The 18,054-nt window shown below is 45.8% G+C and overlaps 1 protein-coding gene across 5 annotated transcripts in view; it reads right to left on the reverse strand.

Annotated features, from left to right (window-relative positions):
- Positions 1 to 22: 22 nt before the first annotated feature.
- Positions 23 to 18,054, reverse strand: part of LOC111266866 (uncharacterized) — a 30,492-nt gene continuing 12,460 nt past the window's right edge. For all 5 annotated transcript variants that reach the window (XM_022844690.2, XM_022844688.2, XM_022844692.2 and 2 more), the window contains exons 8-17: positions 17,355 to 17,565; positions 16,488 to 16,922; positions 14,688 to 16,207; positions 10,981 to 14,464; positions 10,600 to 10,800; positions 10,054 to 10,452; positions 8,936 to 9,769; positions 5,843 to 8,627; positions 4,500 to 4,844; positions 23 to 4,143 (exon numbers count right to left, since the gene is read on the reverse strand). In XM_022844690.2, coding sequence (XP_022700425.1) covers positions 2,504 to 4,143; positions 4,500 to 4,844; positions 5,843 to 8,627; positions 8,936 to 9,769; positions 10,054 to 10,452; positions 10,600 to 10,800; positions 10,981 to 14,464; positions 14,688 to 16,207; positions 16,488 to 16,922; positions 17,355 to 17,565 — 11,854 coding nt within the window. In that variant the 3' untranslated portion in view covers positions 23 to 2,503. The remainder of the gene's footprint in view (positions 4,144 to 4,499; positions 4,845 to 5,842; positions 8,628 to 8,935; positions 9,770 to 10,053; positions 10,453 to 10,599; positions 10,801 to 10,980; positions 14,465 to 14,687; positions 16,208 to 16,487; positions 16,923 to 17,354; positions 17,566 to 18,054) is intronic.

An 18,054-nucleotide genomic window follows, 5' to 3' on the forward strand; every position in this document is an offset into this window, starting at 1 on the left:
TATATATATAGACGACAATCAATCAATTTTTTCTCTCATTCGCCGTTTTATCTCAGCTTGTTTCGTCGAATATTGTCACCATTAGTATGATCAGCATCAGTGGTCATCTTCTTATTATTGTTACTGCTACTATTATAATTATTTGTAACAAATGATTGAGTCAAATTTGCTGTCTTCCTTTGTGTCGTCGCTCAGATTTGTAGGGCGTTGCTCGTGTTGTGCCTGTGTGTGTTTCGCTTTTCATCGTTACTCTTGGGTATACATAAGTAACGTGTATATGTTTGTGTGTGCAAGTGACCATCTTCAGTCGAAAAAAAAACATCTTTAACGTGTCACGTATCTGATCATGATGTGCGCGTCTGTCATTTCTTTAAGATATTCTCTTTCTCTTTATTATCTCTTTCTCGCTGTTGCTCTTGCTCTCTCTCTCTCTCTTTCTCTCTCTCTCTCGCTCTCTCTATCTATCTTTCTCTCTCTCTCGCGCGCACTCTCTTTCTCTCTCTTGCTCTCTCTCTCTCTCTCTCGCTCTCTGTCGGTCCCTCTTTCTTTTTGTTTCGACTGATCATCGTTATCTACTAGTTACAGCTGTTCGCGTCCCGTCTTCCAAAATCTCTTTTCTACATATCTCTACGAAGTATGTCACATTGTCGCCCTGTAGTTTGGTGTCTCTCATTATAATAATAATTATTATTTTATCATTATTATCGGCATTTCATTATTGTTAGTAGTATTGTGGTTGTTGTTGTCATATGGTTGTTGCTGGTGTTCTTGTCGTTGTTGCTGTTATTTTTGTGTTCCTGGTTCACAAAGGTTCATGGTTCTTTTTCTTAGTGCCGTTGCTCACTGCATCTTGTTTCCCTCGTTGAAAAACTACCATAATCAGAGCTGCGCTAACTCCCTCAGCGTCTTCATGTCTAGTCGCATACGTACTCAGTCATACCCTCATCATTGTTTTTCATGATTAACAGCAGCAGTAGCAGTGGGGGGCCTTAGTTGGCACGCGTGGGAAACTAATCCACGGCGTTTTATTATGTAGGCAATAAGGCGCGTCTAAATCGGCCTTTTTTCGTTTCCTCTATTTCCCCTTATTACTACTGTCGTCCAGTTTGTATTTAATTGTGTTCTTCACGACGAATTTCGCTATTACCACCACAAGTTGAATTGTTTACGCTCACCTAACGTAACATTACGCCAACGTCAGCGACAACTTTTACAGTACGTGCGGACACCTACATGGATTCTGGTTGTGGTTTCTGTTGTTATATGAATACTCTTCCCCAGCCCTATTTTTCTCTCGTACTTACATTGTCTAAGCTTCTCTCTGGACCTGTTTTTTTTCAAATAAATCTCTCAATTTTTGACCCGTTTTCCTGTTTCGTTCTTGCAGCGATTGCTGTTGCGTCAGCGATCCAAAGCTTCCCTCCCTTGTCCTTCACGATTTTTCTTCTCCATTTTATTTCTTCCTTTCTTGTCCTCCCTGTCTCCTCTTCGTTCTCACATGCACGCGTACTGTATAAAAAATAAAAGTGGCTTACTAATCTCGAAAGAGAACGGACACGGCCCCCGTGGCCCGCGGGGCAGCTCGACCTCAATGACCGGTCCCTCCTCACCCAGTCTCACCAGTTTTTGCGTTGTCGCTTTCGTAATGCAAAGGAATCGGGTCGACTTGCGGGTCAGCGGTATTTTATCATTAACTTTTCCCATGGTCAGGATCATCATCGCTGTGCTTATTATTAGCATCACGTCGCATCATGCAATATCTGTACGTTTCATTATTATCAGCATCATTATATCTCTTTTACGCGTTTTCTCGCTGGCTTTCTTCTTTCTCGTCCATCCCCATTTTCGCGCTCTTTATTATTATTATTATTTATATATGTATATGTATATATATATATATATATTCCGTTTCAACGCAAAGTCTTCTTATTATTATAATTGTTATCATCATCTGCCGTGCAGTGTCTTGCTCTCCCGTTTTCGCTTATCTCGTTCTGTCCCGCTTCTTTCTTGCTTGCTCCCTTCTGTCTTATCTTTCTCTAAACTATTCAATAAGTTACATTTACATATTTATACAACACAAAAAAGAGAATTCAAAAAACCAAGCCCCTTAGAGAAAAGCCTAACCACACCGTGTGTAGGGTCGCGCTTTGAGCGCACTCGCGTTTGTTCTGAAAAACTATTTCAAATATGTCTAATTGTTGTTGTTTCTATTGTTGTGATGCTTGTTGCAGCTGGTAGATTGGTTTCATCAGGTTGCTGGAGATGAACCTGTTGTTGTTGCTTTTCTTGCTGATGTTGCTATTTGCCATTGCGGCAAAAATGTCCATGTCGCGAAATGTATGTACACGCCAGGGACGATGTACGCAGGACTTTCCGACGTGAATGCCACAGGACGTTGATGATGCTACTAGTAGTAGTAATACATTCAGTCGGTGGGTCGATAGTGTGGTGGGCTAACGAAAGCTGGTCCAATTTCCATCGTTATTGTTGTCACCTAGGATTATGCTTTCTCTTTGCCGCCATCTGGGTTGGGGCCGTCCTTGAGTTCGTCGCCCTCCTCGTCCTCCTCCCGGTCCTCACGCATGTCTTTGGAGGGCGGCTGGGGCACGGGGGTGGCCGACTTGCTCGAGCTGGGACTGGGCGCCGCCGACGACTTCGTCGAGCCCACACTGCGAGCTGGAGACACCTGCCGCTTGGAGACGCTATCAGAGCGTCGCTTCCTCTCCTTGTCAATCTGTCCATTTACGTTTTGATGGGCTAACGACGCGAAGCTAGAAGACATGCCTGACGCGCCTGGAAGAAGATTAGGATTAAGACCCGACCCGGGTAACCCGGAAAGTCCCGGCATACCCGAGAATCCTGGGATACCGAGCGGGTAGCCAGCCAACAGGCTAGCTGATGGATACAGGAAGGGGAAAGACGACATTGGGTTTAGGCTGGACGTCGACGACGACGTCGAGCTGGTGGGGCCTTTCTTTGAGCTTTTATCTGAGCTGGAGGACCCAGACTTCTTATTTTTGTCGCTGGCAGCCATAGCTTGTGAGGCACCGGCCGCTGCAGCCAAGGCGGCAGCAGCGTCGAATTGGGACATCTGGGGCATTATGGATGACGCGCTGGAGGTTGGGGTACCTAGCCCAGACAAGGGGAATAGTGGATTTCCGAGACCCATCCATGGCAGGAAAATCGGGTTCGCTGCAGATGCAGCTGCTGCTGCTGCTGCCGCTGCCGCATTTTTACTGCTTCCTCCGCCTATACCTCCACTACCACCAGAACTACCGAGCGACCTGCTACTCTGAGAATGACTTACAGAGGTGGAGGTTGTTGTCTTGCCTGAAGATGACGTATTGACGCCAGTTTGGCCCATAAGATATTTAAGATCAGGCAAACCAGTCATTGGATTAAGCCCAGCTAGGCCGGCCATACTGCTTGTGCCTGGCATTAGGCCAGCCGCAGCCAAAAGGGCTGCAGCACCTTTGGGATCGCTAGCCAAACTGGCCGTGGTTGGATCGAGACCTAGGAGATTGCTTGAGTTGGTCGTAGATGTGCTTGAGCTGGCACCTTTCGTGTCTTTATGCAGTCCCGCAAGCAAACTAGCTGTTTTTGGGTCCATGCCCAGTAGAGTGGCGGTTGTTTTAGGATCGCTTTGAAGGCTCGCTAGCAGTGCTGCTGTTTTGGGATCAAGAGAGCTCAAACTCTGCCGACCGGAACTGGAACTGCTTCGTGGCTTGTTCTTGCCAATTGCTTGGTGTTGGGCTGCGGACGCTGCAGAGGCGGCGGCCATAGAGCCAAGGCTGGCCAGGGAATCAGCGGCACTAGCGCCCAAAGTGGACACCTTTGGCGTATTGTGCAAATTCATACGCTCCTTGATGAGCTGGCCCCATTTAGGCTCAACTTCAAACATTGGGTTGCGTTCAAGCCATTCGGGTAGATGCTTTAGTGGGGGTGCTTTACTGCCAGTAATCTTCTTTCCGGTCAGTTTGTTAATTACGGATACATTCTCTTCACCGGTAAGCTTACTTGGGTCCAATTTCGTGGGGTCTATGCTAGATGGTCGGCTGGAACTGGTGCCCGGGACCGACTGTAGACTGCTTGACGGCTTCTGACTTAACTGACCCATACTTCCGCCCATCCCTGACAGACCTAAAATAACAAAATGATACAGATAGCAATATTATAAATATGCATGTTAATGGAAACATTCTATGTTAAATAAAAAAAACAAATAGACGTACGCTGTTACGTTTCTGAAGGCTCTGAGTTTCTAGGTTGGTTTCGTTTCTTTATTTGTGTACAGGGAACAAGACACTTTGATTAAAACAAATGAAGAAACTTTAATGATATATAGATTAATAACTAATACGAATATATAATAGATAGCAATCATACGTAGCAATAGTAGTAGTTGGAAGGACAAGAATTCAATACCCCTGATATACGCTGTTACGAAAAAAATTGCCTACATTGCACAGAGCTTATGATAATCAAAAGTTGCCAACCTCCAAAAAGATCCATGGACTGGTTGCTTCCTGCCCCAGTACCTGCCATGGCTGCAGCCATGGCAAATGCCAGAGCCTTGGTATTGGCGGGGTTGCCGCCGGCGCTACCCAACGCGGCTGCTAAAAAGTCGGGATTGGTCTCAAGCATCTTCTTGAACTGGTTGTCAGTACAGGTTGGTAATTTAGCCTTGGAAGAATCCTTGCTGGAACTCGCTCCAGCAGTGGAGAAAAGCGCGGATGCAGCGGAGTTGGACCCACTGGCCATCGCTGACGCAAGAGATGTGGGTAGCATCTGACTCAGCAGCGTTGAAAGTGACAAACTCGGATTTTTTGAGGAGCCTACGCCTGTGGGTGGTATTAGATGAATTATGTAAGTTATCTCAGGTTGATTGTTATATACGGCACATAAGGAGCAGATGGATATAATGCAGAGGGACCTTGTGACAGAGGTTTTATACTTTTTTAGCCAAGTTCATAACCTTGTACTAAGAAACATCACTGTACCAGAAGGCGTAAAATAACCTTAAGTATAATTACATTAAGCATCATCGTGACAATCAGCACCATCCTTTTCGTCAACGTAAAAAAGATAGAACATTTAGAATCAGCGATCTATTAATATATCTAGGGTGGAGAATTTGAAATCGGATAGATTTTGGCCGGCTGTCTGCCGCAGTGGATAAAGCCAGTCTTTTCTATAGTAAAATAGCTAATCTACCATAACGAAAAATAATGCGTCGTTTTTGAAATTTTAACGAAGGTCAGACGTTACCCCGCCAAAATTATAACTCCGAAAATTCACCAAATATACCCGAAAAGCTGTTTTTGATAGATCTGCATATTTCATGTGGTGATTTTGAAAAATAGAATATCAATTGCCAATTAGGGAACTTTGAAAAGCTCCAATGGTTAGTCTTCTTAATACTTTCTGCGACTTTTTGCACCTTTCGTATTACAGGTTTTAGCCTGTTATCAGTTCAAAATTTAATCTTAATGTAATATTTTATGAAGCGTATTTAGACGTTAGTTTAAGGACTTTACACTTATTAATACAGCTTAAAGCAGGGTTGCTGATAAAAAAAATATTTGCAAAAAGGGAAAAATATTTGACTGAATTGAAAATGAGTAGTGAGAAATTCAGATTGTCATTTACAAATATAACTTCTGTGAATTGTGATTATACTGAATAACCATAACCGTTAGAAACGACACTTTTAGCATATGCAAAAAAAAGATGATGGAAATATCTGTTTTTCTTCAAAATAATGTCTTAGAAAAAAGTTGAAAAACACAGTCCGAATTCAAATACCCCATCTCATATGTAAATAAGTAGCTATACTTACCTTTAAGAAGATTGGTGCTATCTTTGTTTTTGCTGGCCGCTGCAGCGAGCTGGGCTTGTGCTACCTTGGCGAGCAGGAGGTCTGTGCCAGCAGGAAGCCCTGTGCCCTTGCTGCCCTGATGCGCAGCTGTTGGTTTGCCCTGTAGCGAGGCAGTATCGGGCGCTTGTGGAGCGGCTTTGTCCGAGCTTTTGGAGCCTTGGTGGGCCACAGGCGGAGTGCTGCTTGTGAGTGAGGCCATATTGGACATGCTAGTCATGCCTATGTTAGACGCCAGACTGCCGAGACTGCTCGTCGCACTACTAGCGGACGAGGCCGGATGCTTCTGGTGGGCTTTGGGCGCGAGCAGCGACATCGGGGGCTCGGCGAGAACGTGCGACTGGGACAGCAAACCTTCATCGGATGAGTGCTGGCCGGACGAAGGTGCTTGCGGCCCGCTGTCGCCATCTCCTGAGCCCCCGGTTCCACTTTGTTTGAGTTTTTTGGCTTGCAAGTTGAGCGCCAACGCGTCAATTCGGAAGCCGCCTTTCTTTGACAATGAGCCTTGCCTACGCTTGTCTGCCGGATCTGCCTTGTCCTTCACGGGGTTCGCGGAACTCAGGTCGAGGATGGTTGTCGACGTCCCTTCGGAAGCAGAAGTTGGGCCGCTACGCTCCTTCTTCTCCTGAGACGACTCGGACTCCACCGACGATTCGACAGACGCGGGGCGTTGATGCTGTGCTAATTGTGGGGGTTGCTCGACCGCCTTGCCCGATTTTGAAGGACCGCTTAGATCGAGCGAGTCGGATGCACCTTGCCCTCCGCGATGAGACTGATGAGCGGGCGGCGGTGTATCGGCGGGTCTTTTCTCCGATTTCACTGCTACAGTCACAGCTGACTCAACAGCGGATTGTTGTTGCTGCTGCTGTTTCAGATTGACATCTTTATTGTCTCTACTGCTAATTGTACTGTTACTGCTGCCACTGCTGCTGGAAGTAGCGGTGTTAGCGGCAGCAGCCGCGCTAAGTCCAGCAGCCGTAACTCCACTGGTGCCTGCTGCAGCCGCAGCCATATTTGACAATCCGGCCATCGACGATAACGACGACATGCCGCTTTTCGACATCTCCATCGCCAGTGCCTCGGAAGAAGGGGTCTGGAGCGACAGCATCTGTTGGAATTGCTTCAGTGGGTTGCCTTGTTGCGCAAATGTGGCGGAAAGCATAGCGCGAAGCTGCGCGGAACGATCATCATTATCCTTGTTTTCCTGCCTGCTGCTCCTGCCTCTCCTTCCCGGCTTAGGGACGGGATTTGTTAGAAGGTTCATTGCGGCACTAAGAGCAGCTAGATTGGCGGCACTTAGGCCACCGGTGGCGTTTAAGCCCATCAGATCCAGGCTTTTCATGTTGAGTCCACCCGCCAGTGCACCCAGTATCTGACCGTCAAGCCGGGGCAGCTGGTGGCTGGACGTCGATTGCTGCTGTTGAGCTTGTTGTTGCACTTGTTGCTGTGCTGCTGTTGCTGCTGCCACTTGTTGTTGCGCCGCAGCGGCCTGTTGTTGTGCTTGCTGCTGTGCTGCTATCTGCTGCTGTTGTGCTGCTGCCTGTTGTTGTGCTTGTTGCTGTGCTGCCGTCTGCTGCTGCGCCACAGCGGCCTGTTGTGTCTGTTGAACCTGTTGCGCTTGCTGTTGTTGTTGTTGTTGCTGCAGCTGCTGCGCAGTAACCTGTTGCTGCTGTTGTTGCACCGCTTGTGGTGCCCCCACAACTGCGACCTGTTGTTGAGAGCGCGTTCCTGACAGCGTTGTGTTCTGTTGTTGTAACTGCTGTTGCGCGGTGGCCTGTTGTTGTTGGAATTGTTGCTGTGCAGCTGTTGCCATTTGTTGTTGCTGTGATTGTTGTTGTTGTTGCTGCACTTGTTGCTGGGTGACGGCTTGCTGGCCAGTGACTTGTTGAACAGCCTGTTGTTGTACGGCCTGTTGGGCGGCCTGCTGTTGAGCAGCTTGTTGGTGGCGTTGCTCTTCTTCAAGTCGATCTGGATCGACAAGTAGAATGCCTGTCACTTGTTCTGGCCATTGTCCTTGCTCGGCTGCATATACAACAAACTCAAGCCGTTTGCGCATCAACTTATCATTGGGCCAAAGTGAGGGCTGCTTCGCCACGAGTTTGGCAACGCCTTGTGCGTCGAGCGCATCGATGGCTGCGATTTCCTGAGGTGTGAGGATACTGGAAGTTTCAGGCTCGGGTTCGAGTTCAGGAGTACCGTTCGAAGCTGTTACGATCGCGGTGGATTTGTTCTCATCCTCTTTTTTCTTCTCTTTTTCTTTCTTGACGATAGACTCCTTGGCCTTCCCAATAGCGTCTGTTTCAGCACCTGCCTCCATCTTATCATTATCAAGTTTTTCCTCTTTAATTGGCTTCTTCTGTTTGATGTCTTCGCTCACTTTATCATTTTCGATCTTACCGGTCTTATCAGTTTTGTCAGTTTTGTGGGCTTTATCCGCCTTTTTGCTTTTATCAGCCATCCCGACCTTTTTAAGCTTCTCGGCCTTGTCAGTCTCCTCAGTCCCGTCAATCTTTCCAGCCTTGTCAGATTTGTCAGCCTTCTCTACTTTGTCAGTCTTTTTCTCTGTTGGTTCTGAGTCAACTTCCATTTCTTCTTGGTCATCAAGTCCAATCTCAGGCGATTTTGATGCGCGGTTATCCCTGGCATTGTTCGTTTCCTTTTCGAGTTCCTCTGCCATTTCAACGTCGCCGTCAGACTTGGAGTTATTAGCCTTTCCGGACTCCAATGAAGCGGCGCGTTCTTTCTCCTCCTAAATTTTTTACAATGCATCGTTAACGGCTAGGCTTCTTTATAGTGGCAACTTTATGGCAACAAGTTGAATAATTGTAAATTTGGTATGAATAATATTTTTTTTTTATTTCTAGGTTAGTATTTCAATTTTAGTATCGGCGATGTCTAAACCTTAATCTTTAAAAATGTTTAAAACATTTAAACTCTCGCAAAATGTATGTTCAATATGGCAATAAATGAATTGATTTTATTGACTTTCCCGAGCAAATTAAATAAAATGTAGGAAACATCGGCGACATACCACTGATCAAGGAATGTGTCACATACCGATTCATCCAAGGGCTCGGTGCTGTCAGATTTTGGCGACTCCTCTCTCTGGGCTCGAGTCTGTTGTTCGCCATTTGCGGTGAGCTTGTCTGTTTCACCTTGGCCCTTGATATCGTCTTGATCGACCTCCATTTCACCGGGCTGTTTTTCGTCTCTCTCATCTGCTTCAAATGCATGAGCTCCCTTTTCAGTCTTCTCCACACTGGTTTTGTTGGTTTTGTTGTTATCTCTGCTTATTTCTGGTGACTCACTTGTGTCCATGAGCTCTACTTTATCGTTCTTGGTGTTGTCCTTATCTTTTTCAGCTTTTTCGGCTTTGTCAGTTTTTGCTTTTTCAATAGTCTCCGGTGCATTGTCTTTCTTAACGTCACGTTGCTGATCGCGCGTCGAAGTGTCCTTTACGTCTTTGATCTCCCTCACCTGGTGCCTGTTGTGACTACTCTTATTTAGCAAAGCGGCGCTTTTGAGGTGCTCTTTGAGAGTGTTGAGATAACTAACGGTGGTATCACACATCATCGCGTAGTCAAGGTGGGCGAGCCCGTAGCGCTTGGCAATCACGATCAATTCGGCGTCGTGACGCCCGCACACCCACCATTCTGGAAGTTCGGGGTCGGGTTTGCACTTCGAACGTAGCCGCTCCTTGAGAGCCGAGATGCTCGATGGAGTTGGAGTAAGTTTCTCACGAATTTTGCGCAGAAATTCCACACGGTGGAAAATGTTGAACGCCCGCTGTTCAGACAACGTTTCGACTTGATGCACGGTAGCTGCTTGCTCCTCTTCGGCAGTTGTCTTTAAGCGAGGCGCCATACAACGCTTGAGCATACACATGAATGCCTGAACATAAGCGAAAAATGAACCATTGAGGAATCGACAATGTAACATACCATTGACTGGTGCGTATAATACACGTAACTATTTATTTTGCTAAGCTCATATCTACATTGCATTATGTTAAAACTATAGCGAAGACTCGTATATGTTTCCACATATTTATAGGCAACTAAAGAAACTAAATCAAGTTAGATACTGACTGTAAGTATCGTGTAATACAAAATGTAGAACAATTATTACATTAAAAAAATGCTTATAGAGGTGAAAGCGCTTATGTGTGTACACACCATGTAGAAAAGCGTGAGTTGAATATCGCTTTTCTTGTCAAGCTTGCCGATGCCGGCGACCCTTCTGAAGGCCTCCCAGCGGAACTCTTCTTTCTCAGGATCGTAATCGACCCCATATACCGATAGTGTGCGGATGAACTCCGATTCTTCCCTTCGCGACCACCTCGGCGCCTGACCCGTCGCAGCCGCATACAGGGCGCCGGTAAACAGACTCTGCTTCGAGGTGAGCATGGGCCTGCCCAGCAACCCACTACCTGCCCCACCGGGGGCCCCCGTAATGGCTGTTGTGTTTATGGGAGTGGAGCCAGCAGGTTGTTGGTTCGTTGTTCCGGCTGCGGCGGACGCGGCAGCCGCGGCTACTCGGTTCGAATCGAACCTATCCGAACGCCGACTCTCTCGCTGTAAATTGTCATACAGTTAAAGAAAAATAAAACGATGGTATTTTTAGAAGAGAAGATGCTCAACTATTTTCCTAATATTCATGTTTACGCTTTACTAGTTTCTCATAGCCTGTAGCAAGTGCATTAAATCAAAAAGAAAACTTACTATCGCTTTGTTGGTGTTCTGCATCTCGAGGAGTTCCCTGCGTTTATGCTCGCGCTGGTAAGCCGTCACGAGTCGCCGCACCCGCTGATTCAGCTCGTTTGTGCCTGGCATCGATTTCGAGACCTCTCTTAACGGCTCCTCTTTGCTGTCATCCTTCTTCTCAGCGTCTGCATCTTGTTTCGTCGTATCAATGCTATCGGACTGAATATAGAATAAGAAAAGTCCGCTTAATTTTGTATTTAATAAGACTACGAGGCAGAACATGGTATCTTACAGTTTTAGTGATTATTGCCACTATTAATGAATACACAAGTATAGTATATAATCTCAGTACTTATTCCTAGTTGCAATTAAATTTTTAGTTTGAATTAATAAACTTACCTCCTTTGTTGGGTTAGACAAGTCAGCATCTTCAGCGCCCTTGGATTTCTGTTCATCGTTCTTGGCTATACTGAGATCATCCTCTTCAATTTTACGCTTCTTGCCCTTCTTCTCTTTACCCTTTTTGCCCTTGGGTTCAGGCTTAACTTTCTTGATCTCTTCGGGTTTTTCGGTCTTATCTTCAATCTTAGCATCTTCGTGCTCCATCTTTTCTTGCTTGACTTCTTCTGGCTCTTTTTTCTCTTCTTTGACCACATCGTTATTCTCTTCTTCCGGTTCTTTCTTAGCCTCCTTCATCTCTACGTCTTCTTTGTCGACGTCTTTATTATCCTTATCGTTGCCATCATCTTTATCTTCCTCTCCATTTTTCTTCTTTGTTTCCTTATCAGCTTCTTTGCCTTCATTAGTGTCTTTCTCACCATCGCCCTTCTTTTTAATGTGCTCATTCGCTGTCTCACCTTCGATTGTATCTTCGCTTGACTTTTCAACGTCCTCCTCTTCATTATTTAATCTGTCTTTCCCTTTTTCAGTTTTCTCTGCATCTTCTGCGGTCTGACATATGTCTTGTTTATCCTCCTGCAGCTTATCTTTATCTTTCTCCTCTTCGTCATTGATCTCAACCTCGTTTTTATCCTCTTTTGTTTGAGCTTTGTCCTTATCTTCGGTCTCATCTTTCTCTTTATCTTCATCAGCCTTCTTCTTATCGCCATTTTTCTTTGCCTCATTATTGTCCTTATCTTCGTTAGCTTCCTTCTCGTCTTTCTCTTCATTAGCTTCTTTCTTCTCCTTATCCCCGTTAGTCTCCTTATCTTTTTCTCCGTTACCTTCACTAGCCTTTTCTTTGGGGTTATCCTCATTTGTTTCATTGGCCTCCTTCTTATTTCCTTTATCTTCATTGGCCTCTTTCTTGTTCTTGTCCTCTTTAGCATCTTTCTTATCCTTAAGGTCTTCTGAACCTTCCTGACTATTAGAGCCTTCCTGGGTGTCCTCTTCGATCTCATCTACGCCTGCCTTTATGTTATTGTTACGCTCAGTTCCCGAATCGGCGCATATCTTATGAAATATGAGCTCGGGGTCCTGTCGCACTTGGGCGTATCGCTCGTAGCCGTGCTTGAATACGCCGACTAGTAAATGCTTATCGCACACTTCTGTCCACCAGGGAGCTGGTGGATCACCGTCCGGATTCGGAGGCGTCGGCATGATCGTATCAATCTCTTCGCTCTTCAGTGGGTTTTCTTCGCTGGCTGTTAATACACGTTGCGACAGGGTCTCACCCAAGATGTGATGCTGGAGGTAGTACAGCATACGGATGCGTAGCAATACTTTGTTGGCATGCCGGTGGAGGTGTTTGCGATAGACTTCATCGCTCAAGAGGATCTCGGTGTCGAACTCTTCGGTACGAGCCCACTCGCGCAGTCTATCGCTTTCCTCGTCCGCGTCCTTCGAGTCCTCTGCGTCGAGCCCATTAAGACCTCTCTTAGCCTTTTTGCCCCGGGGCACAGGCCCCGAGAGACCTGAGTGGTTCCTCATTCGTCTCGACGCGGGTCGGCCTCGCTTGGACTCACCACCCGGAGCGGGCGGATTTACATTAGGTGGTTCAATGAGGTCCCAGATGAATGCTTTAATCTTGTCATCGCCTTTATAGCATTGCAGACAAAACAGTAGGATAACACGTGCCATATGCTCCACCTGTGTTGGATTGACTGGTCGGCGCCAAGCGCTATACGCGATACATTCATTCCATCGCTGCCAGCCAAAAGTAAGCATGCCCTTTTCGACGTTCGAGCACTCCGACCGGGTCCAGTTACCAGGGGAGATCTCGACAAGGAACTCGTCGTCTTCGGCGTCGCCTGCATGGCCACGCTTGCCTCTACCGCCCTTACGGTTTCTCCCACCGGTGTCACCGTCCTCGTCAGAGTCCATATCGCCAAGCTCTCCGGTAACAGGTTCGTTTGCCCCGAAACGCTTGACCTGAGTTCTCCTTCGAGGCTCTTGCAGGATAAGCATTTCCTGCTCACCCTTGTTGAGTGTTTCCACGTCAAGGTTAGCCTTTTTTGCCCATTTCTCCCAGAAGTTAGGATCGTCGACGTCGATATCCTCGCGACTGCTACTGACAGCGAATGAAGCTTTGGAGAAGGTGCTTCCTTTGCCTTCCGACTCGATAGTAATAGTCGTGGCGCGCCGGGAAAGGATTTGATCAATATCCTCCTCGCAAAACTTATCACCGGCATTGTCATCGTCCATAATAGCTCCGTAGGCACCTTTCTTGAGCAACTCCTCGATTTCTTGTTTAGACATTTGCCCGCCGCCACCTCCGCCACCCTCCTTCTGAATACTCTGCAAGACCGCTTTGTCCAGACCAAGTTTCAGGCCCGCTTTGTCAAACATCTCTCTCTCGTATGTGTTGCGGCAAATTAGACGATAGATCTTCACCATTTTACGCTGGCCGATTCGATGGCACCGGGCCTGCGCTTGTAAGTCGTTCTGTGGGTTCCAATCAGAGTCGAATATTATACAGGTATCGGCCGCAGTCAAATTAATACCGAGTCCTCCGGCACGCGTGCACAGGAGGAATACAAATCGATCTGAATCGGGCTTGCAAAAGCGGTCGATGGCCGCTTGGCGAAGGTTGCCACGCACTCGCCCGTCCAACCGCTCGTAAGGGTACTTACGGTTGATGAGGTAGTCCTCAAGTATATCTAGACAGCGCACCATTTGGGAAAAGATCAACACACGGTGGCCGCCTTCTTTGAGTCGAGGCAGTAATTTATCGCAAAGCACTAACTTACCCGAAGCTTGTATAAGGGCCTGTACAGCATAGTCAGGCGCCCCACTCTGCCTCGCCTCGGCGAGGATTTGTTCTTCGGCACCTGCAATGAGGTATGGATGTATGCAGCATTTTCGTAGTTCCATCATCGTGTTCATAAGTGATGGCACGCTCTGGGTACCTTTATATAGGAAACTAAAGTTTTTCTCCAGGATGGCACGATAGTACTTCTTTTGAACGTTGGTCAACTCGACCTCAATGATCGTCTCCTCCTTAGGCGCGAGTGACTTTTCGACGTCTTCTTTCAGTCGCCGAAGCATCATGGGTTTGAGCACCGCTTTCAGCTTATCTACCTGAGCTTCGGTTTTCAAATCTCCGAAATCCCGAAGAAATTCCTCAGGGCTATGAAATCGATCTGGTTCAAGGAAGTTGAGCAAAGAGTACAACTCTTCAACTGAGTTCTGAAGGGGCGTTCCGGAAAGAAGCACGATGTGATCGAACTTCAGCACACGGAGACCTTCGATCAGTTTACAATTGCGATTTTTCAATCTGTGTGCCTCATCAATAACACACGCTTTCCATGAGAGAGTTGATAGTTCCTGGTTGTCTGATAGAATCACCTCGAACGTGGTGATAAGCACCTGAAACTTCTGGACGTCCAGAATTCGCTTGCCCTCCTCATCCTTATAGTACATTTCATATTCTTGAATCATATTCCTGTTAAACACATTTAAAGTATTATTGTAAAATAAGAACATATTAATTCACTAAGTATAGCTTCACAAGTTTTTCCTATGAATCAGTAAGCATATTAGAAGGATAACAGAAAACTATATATATACCAGTTATATGTGGATAAAATGGTGCATATTACACGGTAGTGGTTTATTACCAAAGCAGATTTAAATAATGTACAGAAAATGAAAAAAATAGAACTCACCGAGATGCGCTGGAGCCATGGTAAGTGATCACATTGAGGTCGGTCCAACCCTCGAATTCGCGTTGCCAATTTCCAATCGTGGAAAGTGGCGCGATAATCATAAACGGACCGCGAATACCGTATTTTACGATTTCGTTCACATATGCCAACGACTGGATGGTTTTCCCCAATCCCATTTCGTCAGCGAGAATACAATTCTGTTGATTATACCAACAAAAAGTCAACCAAGAAATTCCCTCAAGTTGGTATTCGCGGAGCGTCTGTCCATTACGGTAAACAGGTGATACGTCAATTTGACGCCATTCGTTTGGCTTTGGGCGTTTTTTGCACTTCCACTGCTCTTTGGGTGGAGGGTTACGGAATTTCCAGAAGTGCTCGACTTTGGTGAGGTCTGGCACATCGTCCTCGACTTCCCATGTTGCCTCCTCATATGGCAGGCCACGCCATTTAACCAAATAGTATTTAACCAGCTTCATGTTAGCCTTATCGTCTGGCTCTTTTGCTTGTCTTTCTTTCGCGGCTTCGTCAATTTTGAAATCCTTAACAGTGTCATCGCCTTCTTTTGTGATGGGCGCTTTTGTCGTATCAGAGCTGTCTTTAGAGTTTTCAGTCGACACAGCTTCTTGTCCCTTTTTAGACGTTTCTTTCAGAGATTCATCGAAGGACGTTGCATTTTTAGACGGTGACGCGTTTTTCCTGATCTGATCGTCTCTACTACCTTGCTCTGAACTTTCAACTGATGTTGGTTTGCTATCATCCACCCTCTCTTTGTTACATTCACTCTTGTCAGGGTCTTTTGACTGAGCATCAATCATGGTTATATCTCGACTGATGGTTTCATCATTTCTGCTGTTGTTATCTTTATCGGCGTCTTCATCAATCTTGCTTTTACTTTCACTGTTATCCGAGCCTTCGATTGGCGATTCGCTCTTGCCCTCTTCGGGGCTTTCACTACCCTCTTTCTTGTCCTTCGATAGCTTAGCTTCGTCTTCCTCCTCGGTATCGGTTTCATCCTTGTCCTTGTCGAGCGTCGTTGTCTCGGCCATTTCTACCTGCTTATCTAGCTCTATCTTTTCAGTTCCTGAGGAAACTCTATCACTATCAGTCGTGCTCACGCCAGCCTTTTCACCCTTAACCTGCTCACCTTCTGGCTTCTCTGTCACCTCAGCTAATTTTCCTTCTGTAGCCTTTTTGTTATCTTCTTTTTCATTGACAATTGGTTTATTGGTGTTAGCTTTTTCGATGTCACTCTTCTCAGTCTCGGATTTCATAATATCAGCCTTTTCGTTATTTTCAACGCGTTCCCCATCAGTCTTTTCTGCGTCGACCTTCTCAGGTTCGCCAAGCTTTTCGCCTGCAACTCTCCCGACCTCAATTTTTTCAACTTTCTCTTGTTTGACCTCAGTTTTAACAGCAGTGGTGTCAGAATCTTTCTTAGGAGAAGTCGTTCCTTGGCTGTTTTTTTCAGGGTTCTCGGTCTTTTGCCCTGCTGGAGAGAGCTCTTCTGATTTGTCGTCTTTCTGCAATTTGGAAACATTTGATAATTCGAGAAGTTTAGTTATTACTTCCCAATACTTCCGGTTGTATATATCTAGGCTGCAGATATATCGTGCAGTATCAGTTGACTGTATGATTATTCTTTTTAGAATATTCGATTTAGAGTCTGAATTATGGACATTGAGGGGCTTCATTTAAACAGAATTGTACATTCAAATAGCATTGTACATAAAGAATGACAATTTCGAATGCTAACCGAATGGCTCTGCATTAGTTTAAATTTAGGCGAACGAACCAACAAACCTTTTTCAGTTGATCTTTATGAACCCAATGTTCCGCTACGTCAAGGATACGGTCAACCTCGCAATAGTCTGGATTGAACGCTTCGTCTTCGAGGAAGTCCATAACGTTTGAACTAGCGTCCTTTTTCTGCCGGAAACGGCGAATCTTGGCAGCGACACGCTTGTCACCCAGTTCGAGTTCTTCGGCAGTCTTCCAGTCGCAGTGTATATAGCTTTGAAGCTTGTATTTTACAAAGAACTCTTCAACTTCGATCGTTTCAAAATCTAGTTCCTTTTGTTTCTCCCTTTCTTCCTGGCTCGGCTTATCGCCTTCAAGATTCTTTGGCACCTTTCTGGTGCTCATGCGTGACGCAAGAACCTTATCGACCACCATTTGATCCTCAACAACAGTTTGGACAACCGTTTCCACGTTGCTTTCGACCTTCGTTTCCTTAATCTACATACAAAAACATATAAATATAGTGTTATCGTACGGACGGACACATGTTAACGCATTATCCATAGATAGTTATTTATATTTTAAAGGAGACACATTAATCAGTCAGCATAAACTGTCTAGAAAATTGTTCAATGCAAGGTAATAGAAATAGATATAGGTCATATCCGATATTAGTACTCTTAACAAAAAAAAACCATGGTATGATTTACAGTAGTGAACCAAATATCATTAGATCAAACCTCGTAGCACCTCTAATACTTTGAAATCTGCTATTTAATTTCTGTAAATTTAAAATTTGCAATTGAAGATGAAAATTTAGATTTACGGAATGCATCACGAAATGTCAACAAAGACGATTATGCCGCTAGTGTCTGCGTACTATCTAAAACATTTGTCAGCATAAGTAAAGAAGAAGAAAAAAATTTATACCGGCATGAGGAATTCTTCGTCGTCGAGGTCCAAATCATTCTCGACGTACTTCTTTCGCCGATTGGCGTTCCGCCCCGAGCGACGTTTGTTCGAATCATCTTCGTCTTCCGGCGCTGGCACTTTATCCCGCGGGGCATCGTCTCCGCTGTCGGATTCACTGCCCTTCTTTTTTCTTTTCTTTGAGGAGATTTTCAAGCTCAACTTGGGCAGTCTACAAAATGGCCAAACAAAGCGCAATAGAGCAGCAACAACAACAACAATAACAGCAACGTTAGCGATGGCAAGAACGAGGACGACGATAGTGACAACGACAACAAAGCCAACAATGCCAAAAACAACGCTATACCTACACACGCACACAGAGACAGCCACGCACACGTGCACTTTCATATATAGGGATACGGTGACGGGTCAGCAAGAACAACAATGCCGGCCGACGCCGCCACGACATCGGCCAGGTGGCATCACGTTTAACCGTCACTTGTCATTTATCTGCTTCTATCCTTTCTGTCCCCCCAGCCCACCGAAGTGCTCGTCGTCATCGTGGCGCTCCATTCGTAGTCGCTTTCTTTCATTCAAGTAAATGTCCAAGCAAGTTCAAGCAACTACAGGCAGTAACGAGAAGCGATGCCAGAAGAAAGATAAAACGAATATATACAAAAGGCATTAGGCAGACATCCATACGCAGACACACGAACGC

Source organism: Varroa jacobsoni, unplaced genomic scaffold, assembly GCF_002532875.2.
Source record: "Varroa jacobsoni isolate VJ856 unplaced genomic scaffold, vjacob_1.0 scaffold_1123, whole genome shotgun sequence".
Classification (NCBI taxonomy): Eukaryota; Metazoa; Arthropoda; class Arachnida; order Mesostigmata; family Varroidae; genus Varroa; species Varroa jacobsoni.